Raw genomic sequence first — 16,326 nt, 5'->3', positions numbered from 1 at the left:
AACACTCAAACTACCCCAAAACTAGACTAGACCAGCACAGCAACAACAAACACAGCCAAGGCTTCAACATCCTTCAAAGGGTTTGGATTCTTCAAAGCTTGAACACCAATTGGTTCAATAGTTTCTGCACGTAGTTTTATCTCAAACTTCTACAGGCACATTGCTTTTGTCTCTCAAGTTGAACCAAAGTCAATTGAAGAAGCTCTTAAAGATGAAAAGTGAGTGGATTCAAACTCTTTCAAATGGACGTGAAGAGTGCTTTTCTCTATGGTTTTATCAATGAAGAAGTGTATGTTGAGTAACCACTAGACTTTGAGGATCATCAATATCCCAATCATGTTTTTAAGTTGAAAAAAGCATTGTGTGGGCTTAAGCAAGCTCCAAGGCAGTGGTATGAGAGGCTTAGTAACTTCCTTTTATCTCATGGCTATGAAAGAGGGATGATTGACAAAACTCTTTTCATCAAGAAAGCAAATTCTGAAATTATTTTGGTCCAAATCTATGTTGATGACATCATTTTTGGTGCTACCAAAGATAGTTTATGTGAGGAGTTTGTTGCTGCCATGCAAGGTGAGTTTGAAATGTCCATGATGAGAGACCTTTCATTCTTTCTTGGGCTGCAGGTTAAGCAATCAAAGGATGGAATTTTCCTATGCCAATCAAACTATTGCAAAGAAATCCTCAAGAAATTTGAGATGGAGAGTTGCAAAGAAGCTAGCACACCTATGCCTTCAAGCTGTTATATGGATGCAGATGTTGCTGGAAAAGGGGTAGATCAAACAAAATATAGAGGTTTAATTGCTCAGCAAGTAGACCAGATATCATGTTTGTCGTATGTCTTTGTGCAAGATATCAAGCAAATCCAAAGGAATCTCACCTCAAGGATGCAAAGAAGATTCTCAAATATCTCAAAGGAACAACCAATGTTGGTTTATGGTATCCTTCTTACTCTCCTATACATTTAATTGGATATTCAGATTCTGATTTTGCAAGGTGTAAGCTGGACCGAAAAAGCACAAGTGGCACTTCTCATCTTCTTGGATCAAGTCTCATTTCTTGGCATAGTAAGAAACAAGCTTGTGTAGCTCTTTCCACTGCAGAAGCTGAATACATTGCTGCTGGGAGTTGTTGTGCACAAATTCTTTGGCTTAAACAACAACTTGCAAATTTTGGATTGAAGATCAACAAGGTTCCTTTGCTTTGTGACAACACAAGTGCTACAAATCTCACCAAAAATCAGATTCAACACTCAAGAACAAACCACATTGAGATTCGTCATCACTTCATAAGAGATCATGTGAACAATGGAGATTGTGAGATGAAATTCATTGAAACAAAACTACAACTTACTGATATATTTACAAAACCTTAGCCAAAAGACAGGTTTTTCTTTTTAAGAAATGAGTTAGGCATTCTTGACTCTCAAAATCTCTTTTAAACTGTTTTCTATGCATAAAGTTTATTTGTGAAGATAAATAAGGGGAGAATAAGTTTTTGTGTTGCTCTACAAACTGTTATAACTCTTTAACTTTTTTTTTTAAGTTGATTTTTCTTCTGCTGATAAAAACAACTGATTGAATCGAGAAAACAATCGGTTGTTTGTCTGATATAGTGTTTGTTTTGGCTGGTTTTTCTGCTTTTGTGTTTATACAAAAAAACTAGTTTATGTATGATCATAACCTGCTATGAGAGATGCTCTAGATTGCTTAGTTTTTTCTTTGCAGGTACAATTTCATATTCAATCAAGATCAACACAAGCAACCAGGAATTTGTCTTTGTCAAATAGGGGGAGATTGTGGATAAAGAGTGATCAAGTGCTTTGTAGAATCCAAATCCAAAGTGTTTGATGAAAGGTTGGTGTTGCTGCTATGTATGGGACGGATCTGGGTAGAATATAATGTGATCCACTCCTTTGTTGAATCTAAAACTAATGTGATTTAAAATCGTTTTGAAATAAAGTGTTTTTCCAACTAAGTGAAAAACAACCTGTTATTTTGTCGAATCAACTGGTTGTTTTACTCTTAGGAGTTTTGAAAAGGTTGAAAACTGTTTTAGTTTGGTTGACTTAACTGTCAAGCCAAACAATCGGTTGTTTCGTGGTTTCAACCGATTGTTTCTTTGAAAATCCTAACAGAATTCAGTTTTGGTTGTTGAATGTGCTTTAAATGTTTTTCAACTGAATACGCTCCTTCATTAATTGCTTTGACCAATCTTTGGAAAATATAAATGGCATGTTTATGTTTTCAAACAAGAAAGAGAAATATATTTGGGTTTTTCAGTTGTGACAAAGTTGATTCTAAGATTTGAACATTAACATCAAACTTTGGGTTTTTAAAGAGAGTGAAATAGGATTGCAATTGTATTGATTTCAGTTTGTACTGTGAACAAGTGTAATCCCTTATCAACCTACTGTATTTTTGGTGTTGTGTTGCCAAGGAGTTCTGTGTGTTCTTGAGGTGGTCAAGATCAATACTCTTGGTGTGTTTTGCCAAAGGGAGTGTGTTTCTTTAAGAGTTCAAGGTCACTACTTTGGTGGTTTGTGTGTTGTAATCTAGTTTGATTGCTTAGTGGATTACCCAGTGGTTTTTTGGGGATTGGATGTAGCTCTTGGCTTAAGAGTGAACCAGTATAAATTGTTGGTGTATCTCTCTCTTACCTTGAACTCATTTAATTTTGTTTTAAAGCTTTACAGGTATAAACAACCAATTGTTTTTTTTTGTTGCTTTGTTGTTTAATTGCTTATATTCTTGGCTAACTTGATTCTTGTTATGGATTCACACAAAGAATTTTGTTAAACCTCAAAAAGTTTTCAAAAACCTCTCTTAAACAATTCACCCCCCCCCCCCCCGTCCCTCTCGTTTAAGGCCATATATTCTAACAATATACTAACCTTCAATTCAATGGTGACTCTTTTGTCTCTCATATGAAGGGAGTAGACATGGTTATCACCAATTATGTATGGACTGTTGTGACTGGACTGAAGTTCTCTGGGGTAAGAATCAACAGAGGCAATCTAGGGGTAGTTGAAGAGTTCAACAAGATGCAATTCTACACGAATTGTCTCAAGAATCCCCTCTCAAAAGTAAGAAATTTTTCAGTTGGAGGACTAAAACTTGATGAAAGGCTCATAGCCTTCATTGTGTCATGGATCATAACACCAAGGGGGAGCAATCATTCCACTCTCTGTAAGGAAGACCTGCTACTGATCTACTGCATTATGAATAAAGTGAAGATCAACTGGATCCACACCATCAAGGATCATATGCAGAAAGTTATAGGGTAAAGTCACTTCCACTATCCCTATCCAATTTTAATCTCTAAATTTCTACACTATTTTGAAGTGGATATTGAAGAGGAGATGGCTGAAATTATCAAGCTCTCAAGTGAGATTAACAGTGTATTTTTAAGCAAAATGGGATTTACTAAGATTGGTGGGAGATGGGTTAGCAAAGATGGTGACCAAGCTGGCCCTAGTGGAACCAATGATGGTGATGAACATGAAGATGTAACAACTCAAGAGGAACTTGCTGTTGAGACTCATGAGGCTGGTCTTAGTGATGGTTACAAGGGAGAAAGGATGACTTCAATGTCTCCTTTTGAAAGATTAATGATAAACCGTATGGACACATTTGCTGAAAATCAAAGGAATGTCCATGGTTTGTGTGAGTTAATGTTCAATCATATGGATTCACGTTTTCAAACCAGGATGAACAGATAGAAGAGGTTCATAATCAACTTCTGGAGCTACAGTTTGAGAGGGATAACAGTCCTTCATTTTAAATTGTTGGTTTAAGTTTCTGAACAATTTCTCTTTTCTTTTTTATGTTGTTTTTTGTCCTTCCTTTTGTCTATTTGTGAAGACAAATAAGGGGAGAAGTGTTTGGGATATGTTACGTTCTTATTATTTGCACTTATCTCTGCTTTTGAACATTTCTATAACTGGTTTATGTTTAAAACTTAAAACTGATAAAACTCTAATACAAAATTTCAAATTGGTTATTCCTGCGAAATAACCGATTGTTTATCTGTGTTGCACCTTTGTATGTTTAACTGGTGTCTCACATTGATTTGGTTGATGTTTCTCTCTAAAAATCACCTAGTATGAACTGGTTTGTGGTGCTGGTTTGATTGGAATAGATTATCCTGTATGTCTTTGTTTGCTTATGAATGCAGGTTACACAGATTCTAAACAAGACATTCCAAAAAGCATCCCAAGGATTTGTCTCCATCAAATAGGGGGAGATTGTTGAACATGATGTTGGACATGGGAGCTTTGATGTTTGAAATCCATGATGAAGATTGAAGATGTGTTGCTATTGGTTTGGGTTTAGTTTAGGGTGTTTAGAATCTTTGTAAAATCTTTCCTAGTCCCTTGCACAAAGCTTGCTCAATCTGTTTTGATAAAGAAAATTGTTTTTCTAAGCGAAGAGAAAAACAACCGGTTGAATTATCGAAATAATCGGTTGTTTGTCACTTGGCTTGTTTGGAGGTTTTAAAACTGTTTTTGACTTGGTTATGTAACTGCCTAACCAATTCAACCGGTTAAAATGACTTTTCAACTAGATGATTGTGACATTTCATAATAGTTTTTTGAAAACCTGTTATTTTGTTTTGGATGTGAATCAAAATTGTTTTAGCCATTAAATGTTGCCTAGAACGACTAGTTTTTTGTGCTATAAATAAATCCTTTCTTTCAAAACAAAATACAGAAGTTTTATATCAAACACAATGAGATTGAGATTGATTTGAAAGAAGTTTTTCAAAAGTTTTGCAAGATTGTTGTTTAGTTGTACACTGGTTCAAGGTCTGATCATAGGAGCTTTCTGATTCTTGTAAACTCAAGTGTATTATGTTCCTTTCATGATTCTTGTATTTGATCTTTCATAAACTTGTAAGTGTGTGTGAAATCCTGTAAAGTCAGAGGTTGTTCTGGCTAGAGGTGTGTGTTTGCAAAGAGGGTGAGTAGTTCTTGTGGCTTCAAGATCTCCTCTTTGTAGTTATGTATGTTGTAATCTGTGAATGATCACTAGTGGAACCCAGTGGTTGTTTTGGGAACTGGATGTAGCTCAAGGTTGAGTGAAGCAATATAAAATTGGCTGTGTAAATCTCTCTCTCTCACTCCTTATAACTGTTTGTTTTAATTCTGCTTTTGCTGCTACTATAAACAACTGGTTAAAACAAAGTTTCAACCGATTAAAATTCTAAAAACAGTTTTTAATCATTGTTTGATTGCTTTCCTTGATTGCTTTATCTGTGAATTGTGTTAAAGCTTCATTCCTAATCAATCTTTGCGAAAATCTTTGATAAACAATTCACCCCCCCCCCCTTATTATTTAAGCCATTAATTCTTACAAAAGTCTCAATTTGTTGAGTCATAATTTTATTCTGAGCCAAGAGTGCATCTGAAGTATTCAACTCTAACAACCCCTTCTTCTGAATACCTTGTCTATCATGTTGGGTTTGATAATTAATTGATGCCAATGCATTAATAATCCTTGTCGCTTGTTCCACATCAACAACCATCATTGTGTCGCCAGCTGCAGTTGAGCAATATCTTCAAACCCATGATTTAAGCACTTACTCATCATCATTTTGAATCTCTCTGATGACTCACAGAAAGCTTCATTTGTTCCTTGTATGAACATAGAGATTTTAGACTTTGCTTTGATATAGCAAGAGATTGGAAAAAATATTTGCAGAAATATTTCCTCTACATCCTTCCAGTTAGTGAGGCTCTGAACATAGAGATTTCATAAAGCTTAATCTCCAAGGCCCTAGTGGTAGTGTGATGGAGATGTGCCTTCATAGTTTCGGTTTTTGTTGGTGAATGGCGGAAGCATCATGGATTGAAGATGAAGCAAGGTCCTCCTAAGAGTGGTGGTGACCTTGAAGGCGCATGAGAGGTAGGGATTGAGAGTGGTGAGGCCAACTCCACTTGGAAAGGGCGAATTTGTGAAGATTAAAGGCCTCACCTAGGAGGTTTTGGGCAAGAAATGAAATTGGCACAATTTGGCAGCAATTCACTAAGTATATTAATCTTGAATTTACACGACCCAAGCTCCTCTATACATAGCAAGAGAGGGTTGAATATGAAAAGAGAATTGGAGGGAAATTCAAATGTAGGCACATGGGAAGGTGGCTCCTAAATTCAGCACATGTGAGCTAGGTTCTAGAATTCTTCCATGTGCTAGGAGTTCTAGAACCTTACGCTCCACTTAGGCTAAATGTGGGTTGGACCTAAGTTTAATTAGGAGTAGGAAACTCTAATTAAACTTAGGTTAGCATTTTAAGTACCACTTTGCATGTTTCAACAAAAATCAAAAGAATTAAACTATGCTACTTTTGACAAAAATGTAAAAACTATTCTACACTAGAGTTTATGACATGTAGAATGCGTCCTCTTGGCCCCTCTTTGATCATAACTCTAGTGGTTGCCTCAATTTGACATTTTGGTGGCCTTTCAATGGATTGGTGTCGGGGCCCCTTCCATCATCCCCTCCCTCTTGAAAATGATTTGTCCTCAAATCCAAGGCTTCGTCCTCATCATTACTAGGGGGATGTATGTAGCTGGATGGTGTTCATCATCTCCTCCTTCTCGAGAGGATCTATCCTCAGATCTACATGGTCGATCTCGAATAGCAGCCTTATTCTTGAGTTGACAACTATGCTCATCCTCCTGGATTAAATGTCCTTCTATGGGAGTCATCAAACAAAGCAAATGAGTTAGTTTAAGCAGTTGTATAAAAATCAATTCTATTAAGTTGCCATGCCTTTTGTTTTTCTATTGTTTTTGGCAACTTAGCATAATATTTCTCTATTTGTTGTTGTATTTGTTCTTTAATCCTTTCGTGCATTTTTTTAACAAATTCAGTTTTTGTTATATCTTCCTTAGGCACAAATTCTTGTGGATTAGGAAATGGTAACAAATCAAAAGGGAAAAGAGGATTAAGCCCACATACAACCTCAAATGGAGAAATATTAGTAGTTATATGAGCTACCCTATTGAATATGGAAAAGATACTCATCCCTAGAGTTGTGGTTGTCTCTCATGATTACCCTAGGCATAGTAGAAAGAGCTATATTTTCAACTTTGTTTTGACCATTCGTTTGAGGATGACTAGAAATTGAAATTTATAACTTAGTTCTAAATATTTCCAAAAGAGTCCTCAAAGGATGGCATATAACTTTTGGACCTCTATCCAAAACTATGCTTTTAGGTAATCCATGAAATCTTACCACTTCTCTAAAGAAGAGCCTATTCACAACCATGAAAATGGAGTCAAAACCTTTTGTTGTCCTAGGATGTTCTAATATAAATTCTATGATTATGTCTTCCCATGGAGCACTTACAAGAGGTGAAGGAGCATAGAGTTCATGAGACATTGCCTTAGAGTTAGTTTTAAAATAAGAAATGCATCTAGGGTAATGTCTTTGATCATCTTTCCTCATGGGTGACCAAAAGAATTTTCCTTTTAAAAGTTTTAGAGTTTTATCAACTCTAAATTGGCCCATGAGTTCTCCTTCATGAAGAATTTCTTCTTTATGTGTGAAGGTAGTCTCGTTGGTACGACCATGGAGCATGGAATTTTGAACACTTTGCAATGGTCGTCTCAATAAGACATGAAAAGTTTCTTTAAGCACTACATCATATAAAACTTTATCTTTTTAGGTGCCTATAGATAACTCGACCTTCACTTATTGGATATTTTCTATTTTTATATTTTCTTCACTCTCACTATTTTCTTTGTCTTGGATACTATTGTTATCTTTGTCCCTTAAGATCAAAGATCTTTCATTGGAACGCTGAGATGCTAAATGATCATTACCAAAACATGGAATTTCTCTAGTTTGAGTGTGTGAGATATGCTCGTATTTGGGTAGGTTTTGGGAAGGTTCTAGAGATGTTTCTTTCATATGCTCTTCCCCTCTTTTATATTCCTCTTTGGGATAAGAGTTAGAGTATGAGTTTTCCCTATGACTTGAAGTTTTCCTCAAAATTTGTTGTTCCACTTTGATACATAGTTGAATCAAATCATTCAAGCCTTGGTAAGGTAAAAGTTCAACTCTATCCCTAATCTCAAGGTTAAGCCCACTTAAAAATCTTGCTATGGTAATGGATTCGGATTCCCTAATAGAGGCTTTCATCATGTATAGTTCCATTTTATGCCTATATTCCTCTACATTCATGGTCTTTTGTTGGAGTCTTTGGAGCTTGTCCATCAACTCCCTATTGTAATATGAAGGCATATGGCGGCGTCTTAAGGCACCCCTAAGATCATTCCAATATTCTATGGGAGGATCCTTATGAAGACGCCTATCTCTCTCAAGGGTCATCCACCAATACATAGCATTGCCTTGAAAACTTAGAGTGGCTAAGGATACTTTGTTTTGTTCACTCACATTGTGACAAGCAAACAATTGTTCTACCTTCATTTTCCAATCTAGATAGGCTTCTACATTCTCCTTACCATGGAAATGAGGTAGATCTATCCTAACCTCCCTAGGGCTTTCTTTCTTTTCTCTTCTACCTCTTCTTGGGGGTGGTTGGTAATATTTATTGATCCTAAGGCTTTGTTCCCCATAGGATTCATTACCCCTAGAGCTAGATGGATGTGAACTCTTTTTGGATTTAGTGTATTCATCTTTGACCATTTTCAAATCATCTTGTATTTGTACAAATTGATTTTCATGATGCAATTGTCTAAATGAAAGTGCTTGAACATTTTAAGCAACTTTTTCCAAAAGGTTTTTAAGAATTGTCATATCACTTTCACTAGAATTGTGAGACGGAGAAGACATGGTTAAAGACTTGTGTCCTAAGTATTTTACCTCAAAAAAAGATAAAGATAGTAATGAAGGTAGCTTTCCAAGAAAGAGAGGTGAGTCACTAGGACTTCTTAAGTACCAAGTCTTTCCTTGCCAAAAACTATTTCACTAGAATTGTGAGATGGAGAAGACATGGTTAAAGACTTGTGTCCTAAGTATTTTACCTCAAAAAAGATAAAGATAGTAATGAAGGTAGCTTTCCAGGAAAGAGAGGTGAGTCACTAGGACTTCTTAAGTACCAAGTCTTTCCTTGCCAAAAACTATCCCTAAAGACTTGTCCAACACCTTTTTCTAAGTAAACTACGTGAGTCACATGTAGAATGAAGACACAATTTTATGCAAAGAAAACAATGCAAAGCAATTAAAAATACAAGGCAAGTATTTAAAGCAAAACAATTACTAAGCACAAATTAAAGATTGCTAACTAGAAAGCTTTAAACTAGACGATTCCTAAGGTGAGGCTTCTAGACACTTGGAGCCATTGAAGACACACTCACCGTCTACACGTAATTAATCCACTAATTAATCAAAGTTAAATGTAATTACAACTCAAAGGAAATACAAAAGAAATTGAATTACACAAAATAAAATTCAAATTTCCTAAACTATGCACTCCTTGGCTTGTGATTGATCTTCCTTGTTGTGTTCTACAAAGTGTATGTATTTGTATTTGTATTTGCTGCAGCTCCTTGCCTTAACCTCCTATGGTTAGCCAATTAAAATCTTCAAAACAGTACCTACTAAGTGGGGATGGACTCGCCACAAGGTTAATTTCCACTTAACAAGCACCAATTTGAATTTTGTTCATCAACAATTTAGAGGTCAAGAAATGAAAGCAAAGAACAATTCAAATTTAAAATTAGGACAACAGCAAATGGATTGGATTTATAGGACACAACTAGAAGGAGTATTGAATAATATTGGACAAGCAATAAAAATAGGCACTCAACAAAAGGTGGCACACAAATGGAACCTAGAGAATGGCACTAGAATTGATTAGAAAAACCAAAACAGTACTACTAGAAATTTTAGGTCCAAAAAGCGTGACTTATAAAATTTATGCTGAGCTGGGTATTTGAAATTTTATTCTGAAATTTGAACCACAAACAATTGAAGGTCTTAGCAAACTTTTGGCGCTGGAATCACACCAAAATTATGCACCAAATAATTGTGATAAATATTTCAAAATTCTTGTGCAATTACCATTTCTTTTGGCGCCATGATGCACACTTTTTTTGTTTGATTTATCATTTTTTTTTGTTTTGTCTTTTGATATGATTCTTTATTTCTTGATTTTTCTAATACATCAATTTGTATAGATTCAGATTTTCATAATTTTTCTTCTACGTATTTTAATTTCATAACAAAAGAACAGCCAGCATAGAATTTGAAAAACAGAGTATTCCTAATTCTGGAATTAAAAACAGATTGAAGAAACTTCAAAAACACAACGAAGTGGATGTATATGAATTTGTATGGATCTAACACACAAATATGAACTCAATCTAAAAAGAAAAATGCACCAAAGGATCAACAAATACAGAATTATAAATATGGACTCAAATCAAATTAAGAAACCAAAATTATCAACAAAATCATAATTACATGGAATTGATGACAAATTAGGAGAAACGTGACTTAGACAAAACACAATTGGATTCAAAAATAAAAAAAGGAATCAAGACACACAATATGAACCGATTAGAATTGCGAATAAGACTCAAATAAACTAAAAACAGAACAACAACACAATTCTATATGGATTCCTACACAAATTTGAAAATTAGAAGCTCAAGAACAATTTTAACACAATGCACCGATTGGATTTCTCCAAACAGCACCTAAATCAAATTAAAATGTAAAAAACAGCAAGACAATATGAAGAATTGAAGAACAACACGGAAACAAGAAAAACACAAAAATTAAAACAAAAGAAGGCACTTAGCTCTTGAAGAACCACAGCTCATGATACCAAATGATGGAGATGTGCCTTCATAGTTTCGGTTTTTGTTGTTGAATGGCGAAAGCATCATGGATTGAAGATGAAGCAAGGTCCTCCTAAGAGTGGTGGTGACCTTGAAGGCGCATGAGAGGTAGGGATTGAGAGTGGTGAGGCCAACTCCACTTGGAAAGGGCGAATTTGTGAAGATTAAAAGCCTTACCTAGGAGGTTTTGGGCAAGAAGTGAAATTGGCACAATTTGGCAGCAATTCACTAAGTATATTAATCTTGAATTTACATGACCGAAGCTCCTCTATATATAGCAAGAGAGGGCTGAATATGAAAAGAGAATTGGAGGGAAATTCAAATGTTGGCACATGGGAAGGTGGCTCCTAAATTCAGCACATGTGAGGTAGGTTCTAGAATTCTTCCATGTGCTAGGAGTTCTAGAACCTTACGCTCCACTTGGGCTAAATGTGGGCTGGACCTAAGTTTAATTAGGAGTAGGAAACTCTAATTAAACTTAGGTTAGCAGTTTAGGTACCACTTTGCATGTTTCAACAAAAATACAAAAGAATTAAACTATGCTACTTTTGACAAAAATGTAAAAACTATTATACTACACTAGAGTTTATGACATGTAGAATGCGTCCTCTTGACCCCTCTTTGACCATAACTCTAGTGGTTGCCTCAATTTGACATTTTGGTGGCCTTCAATGGATTGGTGTCGGGGCCTCTTCCATCATAGCGTGTATTATAATACTAGAAAAATGCATCAGCCCTTGGTGCATGGCATAATCTCCAAGTTTCCTCCAGGGGAGTGGTGTTCTGCCAAGTTGCTTTCCTCCTGAAAAATATTAATGTGAAAAGAAGTGGTTGAGGATTCCTCTCTAGTGTCTCCTTGTCTCTCTTTTGTCTTTATCTTTCTGTTTCTTTTTGCTACCCTTTCAATCTCTACTTCAAATAATAATTGGTGTTTGGGAATTTGACCTCTCAATATCATATAAGACAACTAGATCGAAGGGCTAGCATAAGGATTCACTAGTAGTAACAAAATAATTTTTGTTTTTTTTTTCAAAATATTAAAAAGAAACAAAATAAAAAAAATTCCAAATAAATCTAAAAAGGAATTAAAATAGATAAATCTCAAAATAAATTAAAACAAGTAACAACAGATCTGCAAATTAAAATAAAATCAAATCAAATTTGTAATAAAATAAAACAAAAATAAAACAGTAAACAAATATAAACAAAATTTAGGAACTATTAACAAAAAATAAAAACAGTTAGAATATTCAAAATATTTAGGAATTTATATTAAAAAATTAAACTGTTCTCCAGCAACGACGCCAAAAACTTGATGACTATTCTACGACAAGTGCACTGCATTAAGAGAAGTAATAATTTGTCCCGAATGATGGATATCGAACCCTCACGGAACAGTTGAATAATCAAGTAAAAGATTCACTAAATATAAAATAGAATAATAAAAGTTTGTTGAGATTCGTTATGATGGCAATGATTAATCAAAAAACAAGTTAAAGAGTTTGTTGCTTTAATTGGAAAAATAAGGATTAGGGTTCATCTTTCTCACTCTTTTGTATATTGATTAGCATGACAATATTTTGTCCTTTGATTGATATTGATGCCCGTATAAAACTAATTTATATCGATTCCTTGCATATAAAATTATTAAGATGATTCCTAAATATCGATTCCTTGCATATTTAAGAAAACAATTTATCATTACGATTAAACATTGATAGCAATTAACATTTTGAATCTATTCCTAGCATTCAAATATACTAAACATTATCATTTGGGTCAGAATCTTAGAAGTACTTTTCAGTCAAATCTAAGTTTCGAGATCATGGAAAGTCAAGCATTACAAACAAAACAATAATACCAATCATAATTCAAGAACAAAATATTATGTTTAAATATCACCTCAATATATGAGAGTTTGAACAAATTACTCCAATCCCAAAAGGTAGAATTAGCCACACATGATTGTATGGAACATCTCCCTGTCCATCTAGCATATGAAGCCAAACTTGGTGGACCTGTCCATTATAGGTGGATGTACCCATTTGAAAGGTAATAATAAGAGTTATTAGTCTTTATTTAATGTGAAGTATAAATATCAATCATAACATATTTATTTTATTATAGATTCATGGGATATGCTAAACGATCAGTGAAGAATAAGGCTAGGGTAGAAGGATCTATTTGTGCATCTTATTTGCATCGTGAGACAACTCACTTTTGTTCACGTTATTTCAACAACTTCATGTTAAGACCACAACTTTGTAGAAATGAAGTGGACATTGAAAGTGAAAGGCTTCTATCAATCTTATATGTATTTGACCAACCTGGACGTCATTCTGGGAGGGAGATCACTCGTTGGTTAACTGATGAAGAATTGAGCTCAACTCATGTTCATATTTTGATCAACTGTAATGAAGTTAAATCATACCTTCAGTAAGCCTTATGCAAGATATTCTTTTAAAACACTGTTATTGATTCATTAAGTTATCGTTAACCAAATGCATTGACACTTATATATTCACAGCTCTTTCTTACATTGTAATGAAATTTCCGAATCGCATGTTTCGGCTCGTATACATACAGATTTCCCTTTGTGGTTTAGGACACAAGTATGTATCAACAAATTCTATAATTTACTTTTTGTTGACTTATTTAACCATTTCATAAAAAATTAATGACATTGATATATTTATAGGTTCTTAAAGACCCTTTAAATGTGAAGAACCAACACTTAAGAGATTTATCACTTGGTCCTTTAAGGTGTGTAAAAGAGTGGCACACATTCTTTGTGAATGGGTACAAAATCCACACTCATGCATGGAACGAGGGAAAGAAAACAATAAATAGTGGGGTCCATGTAAAGGGTCTTACAGAAGGAGGTGAGGATGATTTCTACGGTGTGATTCAACATATATATGAGGTGGAGTACAATTCTTTGACCTCAGATAACAAAGTTGTATTATTATACTGTAATTGGTTTGATCTATCAACAAGAGGTACACGAGTGGATTCCAAATATGGTATTGTGGATATTCGAATGGATAAAAGATATGTGCCATTTGATCCTTTTATCATTGCACATAATATTCGACAAGTTTATTATGTACCATATGCAACATCACGCAAAGACAAACGTGTCTGGTGTGTTGCAATCAAAACGAAGCCCAGAGGTCGTATAGATTCTGATGATGTAGAAGTTGAAGTGCCATATCAAGTTGATGAAATATCACATGTTAATGAAGTGATTGAAGTTGAAAGGGTTTCAGGATTACAAGATTTAGAGGCTCATCTTGAAGAAGTGGACATAAACAATGTATCATCATTTGAAGATCAGATAGATGAAGAAACAAATGAATGGGATGAAGACAATGAAGAGGGAGAAAGTGAAGATGAATATGGAGATGACTTTGACATCTCTATCTCTGAATAGATTTAGGAAGCCAATGTTAACAAATAATATCTATTGTAGGAACTAGTATTGTATTATTGTTGTTAACATATTGTTTATTACTCCAATTAATTTGAGGTTTATGTTTGCTGATGAAATTTCTACATGTTTATTTCAATTTTTTTATTAAACTATATTCAACATATTTTTCTCCATTGATAAACTTATATAACTTTCATTATCATTTCATGCCATATATATATATATATGTCATCAGGAGGTTCTGATCAACCATCACCAAGTAACAACTAAAAAAAAAGGGGGAAAAATTATGTGATAAAATTGTTATCACGATTTAACAACCAAAAATCCATCATCCAGTCAACCCAATACACCTATTCCTTCTTCAATTCATGGATCTACCCCACCAGTAGCAGATGCTACCCAATCCACCCCACCAGTACAAGATGTTATTGCATGAACACCATCTCCACGTGTTGGTTCTAATGCATCAACCCCACCAGATATTACACCATCCCTATATACAAATCTTGGATGGATGCACTCAGCTTTTGCAGCCAATAACTTAGAGGACGAGGTCCTCTCAGCTGGTGATCGCCCTCTAATTCAGCCTATTGGGGGAGGGTAAGAATATAACAAAATCAATTTATGCAATTTATTATTATTGTCTTATAATTTTGACTAACTTTGTTTTGGTATTTAGGTTTTATCCATAAAAAATTGCATCAAAGGCCATCACTGCCACCATTAAGCAACAATTTGGTGAGCCATGGCCAACATGGGAGGCAATCCCAAAGGGTGACCGGGATATACTTTTTCAATGTTTTAAGGTACTTGTTTTTTATTCCCTTTAAAAAATTTATATTTACAATTTGGATTGATGATTCTTGTTGTTTTTGCAGAGGAAGGTCACATGGAGGGTTGAGGACGAGGAAAAAGTTAAGAAAAATTTCCATACAAAGGCTTCTCACACCCTTTCACAAATGTTTAAAGATGCTCGCCAAGAAGGTAAACGATTGGCAATAATGTTTGAAACAGCCTCCAGGAACACTGGAACATGCCTGTGTATCGATCCAAATGTGATACATCTAAAAAGAATCGTCTGTCTGAAAAAGGTGGATGTCTGCACACTGGAGGATCTATTAGTGTGCATGAACACGTTATTCGTTTGGTATGATTTCCATATAATTTTTTTATATTAATCTATGATTAATTATTATCTCCTTAATTTATGAAATGTTTTCTTTATAGATAGAGGAGTTTGGCCGCTCGGTCCTTGTTGATGAAGTGTTTCAACAAACTCATATACGGAAAAGCACTGGAGATTTTGTTGATGATAGATCAAGGCGGACACATGTTAGTTTTTTTAAACCTTTTTTAAACTTTTTTTTTTCATATACATTAATTACTATGATAACAAATATTTTTCATTTTAATAGGAAGGTTTTGAAAGTAGATTGTCTCAAGCATTATCTGAGTCACAATCTACCTCAATGTCTACTCCATTAGATCCTGCTGAGGAGGAAAGATTGAGAAGTTGTTGTTTGTTAGAAACTATAGGTGGAAAGTACAAGGGAAGAGTATATGGGGTTGGACGTGTTGATCGTCAGGACGTTTGTGTTGGTCGCTACCTACAAGAAACACAACCATCTTCTGGTAATAAGAAGGCTGATTCAGAAGAAATTTTTCAACTTAGGCAGCATATTGAACGCATGGATGCAAGGTTTCAAAACTTTCAAGATTTCATGATGCAATATCTACCACCTGAGGCAGCAGCTGCAACACAACATATTTTTCAGCAGCCAAATACCCCGCCACCAACTCAACCGAATCAATAGTCAAATGAAGTGCAACATCATAGTAATCATGATGAACAACAAAGTTCACCCGGTGAAGATTATAATAATTATTAGCTTCTCTAGAACTTTGAAAATGACTTGAGTTTTCTTTTATTAGATTTTTGTTTTGTTTTAATGAAATACATTTTAGATATTTGGAAATAGTAAGTATTGTAAGTATGGACAAGTTTGAATGTGATGAATATTGTCTTATGAAAACTGGAATGTTGATGAATATATGCAGGTGTAGAATATGGAGTGCTTC

At 34.7% G+C, this 16,326-nt stretch overlaps 1 protein-coding gene across 1 annotated transcript; it reads left to right on the top strand.

Annotated features, from left to right (window-relative positions):
• The first annotated feature begins 15,280 nt into the window (after positions 1-15,280).
• LOC137815960 (uncharacterized) lies at positions 15,281-16,061 on the top strand. Its single transcript, XM_068619067.1, has 3 exons — positions 15,281-15,394; positions 15,475-15,579; positions 15,663-16,061. The coding sequence occupies exons 1-3, from the start codon at positions 15,281-15,283 to the stop codon at positions 16,059-16,061; spliced, it is 618 nt and encodes a 205-aa protein (XP_068475168.1).
• Positions 16,062-16,326: the final 265 nt, after the last annotated feature.

Source organism: Phaseolus vulgaris, chromosome 1 (genome assembly GCF_000499845.2).
Source record: "Phaseolus vulgaris cultivar G19833 chromosome 1, P. vulgaris v2.0, whole genome shotgun sequence".
Taxonomy (NCBI): Eukaryota; Viridiplantae; Streptophyta; class Magnoliopsida; order Fabales; family Fabaceae; genus Phaseolus; species Phaseolus vulgaris.
Note: the sequence above shows the minus strand (reverse complement) of the source record. Positions and strands in the feature narration are given on the sequence as shown.